Below are 1,951 nucleotides of genomic sequence, written 5' to 3' on the forward strand. Positions count from 1 at the left end.
ATAATTATTATATGTTTGTGTAAGGTACGTACTCAGAGAAATTTGCCCCAGAACACCTGGCCCCTAAATAAGACACAGGGATCTACAAATCTTATACTCAAGAGTTTGATTTGTGGTGGGTGGGGCGGGGACAGGGGCTGCCTATTAGATGACCCAACTTTCATCCCAAAATCTTCAATTTCTGTTCCTTTGAATTAGTTGAATCCATGGACACGTCTAAAATACTGCAAATAAGTTTTAACAACAAAAGAATAATATTGTAGTTTTATGTTACTAATTAGGAACTTTGATGCATAACTTTTTAAGCTTCCAAAGACTGGCACCATGCTGGCAGAAACAAGGCTCTTCTATGTACGGAATGCCGTCTTTTCTTCAAAAAATATGGAGAGCTACCCCCACTGCAGAAAAATGGAGAGCCTTCTCCAGTCAAACTCAAGTCTATTAAACAAGAAGAGGAGGAGGTAGAACAGTCTCTAAACGGATCACACGTCATGCAGACTCGAAGAAGCAAAGAGGTATTATATTGTTTGTGTTATAACAGATTTTGATATAAATCATCACAGACTGCTTCTATATGCTCCATCGCCAAAACCCGTTTTAGTAAAACTTTAACCAATCCTTCCAATTAACTTTTCCCAAAAAGATAATTTCTCAAGCTTTGCACTTTTAAAATTGTTGATGTTTAAGATAAATTACTTGTATTTTTTATTAATCCTCTTGTTATTGTTGAAATGTGAAATTGACGTGTACTTATAGTATTCTACTCTTGCCCCTTACCTTTACCATTTCTGTTGCTCTTGTATTATTCTCATGATGTCCCACGCTCAGATTTTTAATTGCTCCAAATTCATAATTGTTGTTGCTTTATCCATACTGTTTTTGTTGTCTGACTTTTTGTTATTCTTATTATTTTACTGTTAATATTCTCATATTTTTTAGTATTCCCATTAAATTACAATTACACTTTTTATGTTTGCTAAAGGGCCCAGCATGGCCAGGTGGTTAGGGTGCTCGACTCGCAATCTGTGGGTCGCGGGTTCGAATCCCCGTCCCACCAAACATGCTCGCCCTTTCAGCCGTGGGGGCATTATAATGTGATGGTCAATCCCACTATTCGTTGGTAAAAGAGTAGCCCAAGAGTTGGCGGTGGGTGGTGATGACTAGCTTGCCTTCCCTCTAGTCCTACACTGCTAAATTAGGGACGGCTAGCGCAGATAGCCGTCGTGTAGCTTTGCACGAAAACAATAACAAACAAGCAAACAGTGTTTGCTAAATAATCTAATGTTTATCACATTGTGCTTTAAAACCATGAACAATCAAAATTTATTAAAATATCATACATAGTTAAAAAATAATAAAGAAAATTAATAACTTGACTAAGTTGTTTTGAGTGAAAAACTGGAAATTGTATTTAATTTTTTCCCAAATTTGGAGTGGCACGGTAACAACTCTGAAAGCATTACAACAACACATTTTTTTTACAGCTTCTAAGTAATTCAATGTTTATTGTATTGTGTTTTAAAACCATAAACAAACAAAATTTGATAAGAGCTTTTTATATACTAAAAGAAATTTACGTAAGTTGTTTTGAACCTATTGATTACTAATTCGTTTTCTTTTTCATGGCTGAGCGGGTCTTCAAACCTCAATTTCTGCATCTGCCCAGTGACAGGTTAGGTTAACCCTTTCACTGCATAATTAGATTTCCTAGTCAGTCCCCAATCAGTGTCAATAACATACGTAAATTATGGTAAAAACACAGATAAAATACCGCAATCGGCTAATAGCTCTGTGTGTGGGTGCCTCTTGTCACATTGCTTATCTTGATGTCATGATGTCAATAACATACGTAAATTATGGTAAAAACACAGAGAAAATACCGCAATCGGCTAATAGCTCTGTGTGTGGGTGCCTCTTGTCACATTGCTTATCTTGATGTCATGATGTCAAT

At 36.2% G+C, this 1,951-nt stretch overlaps 1 protein-coding gene across 1 annotated transcript in view; it reads left to right on the forward strand.

Moving 5' to 3' along the window:
- Nucleotides 1–1,951, forward strand: part of LOC106466616 (arginine-glutamic acid dipeptide repeats protein-like) — a 152,492-nt gene that overhangs the window by 127,045 nt on the left and 23,496 nt on the right. Inside the window, exon 12 of the mRNA XM_022394657.1 lies at nt 307–515. Coding sequence (XP_022250365.1) covers nt 307–515 — 209 coding nt within the window. The remainder of the gene's footprint in view (nt 1–306; nt 516–1,951) is intronic.

Source organism: Limulus polyphemus, unplaced genomic scaffold (assembly GCF_000517525.1).
Source record: "Limulus polyphemus unplaced genomic scaffold, Limulus_polyphemus-2.1.2 Scaffold2323, whole genome shotgun sequence".
In the NCBI taxonomy this organism is placed as follows: Eukaryota; Metazoa; Arthropoda; class Merostomata; order Xiphosura; family Limulidae; genus Limulus; species Limulus polyphemus.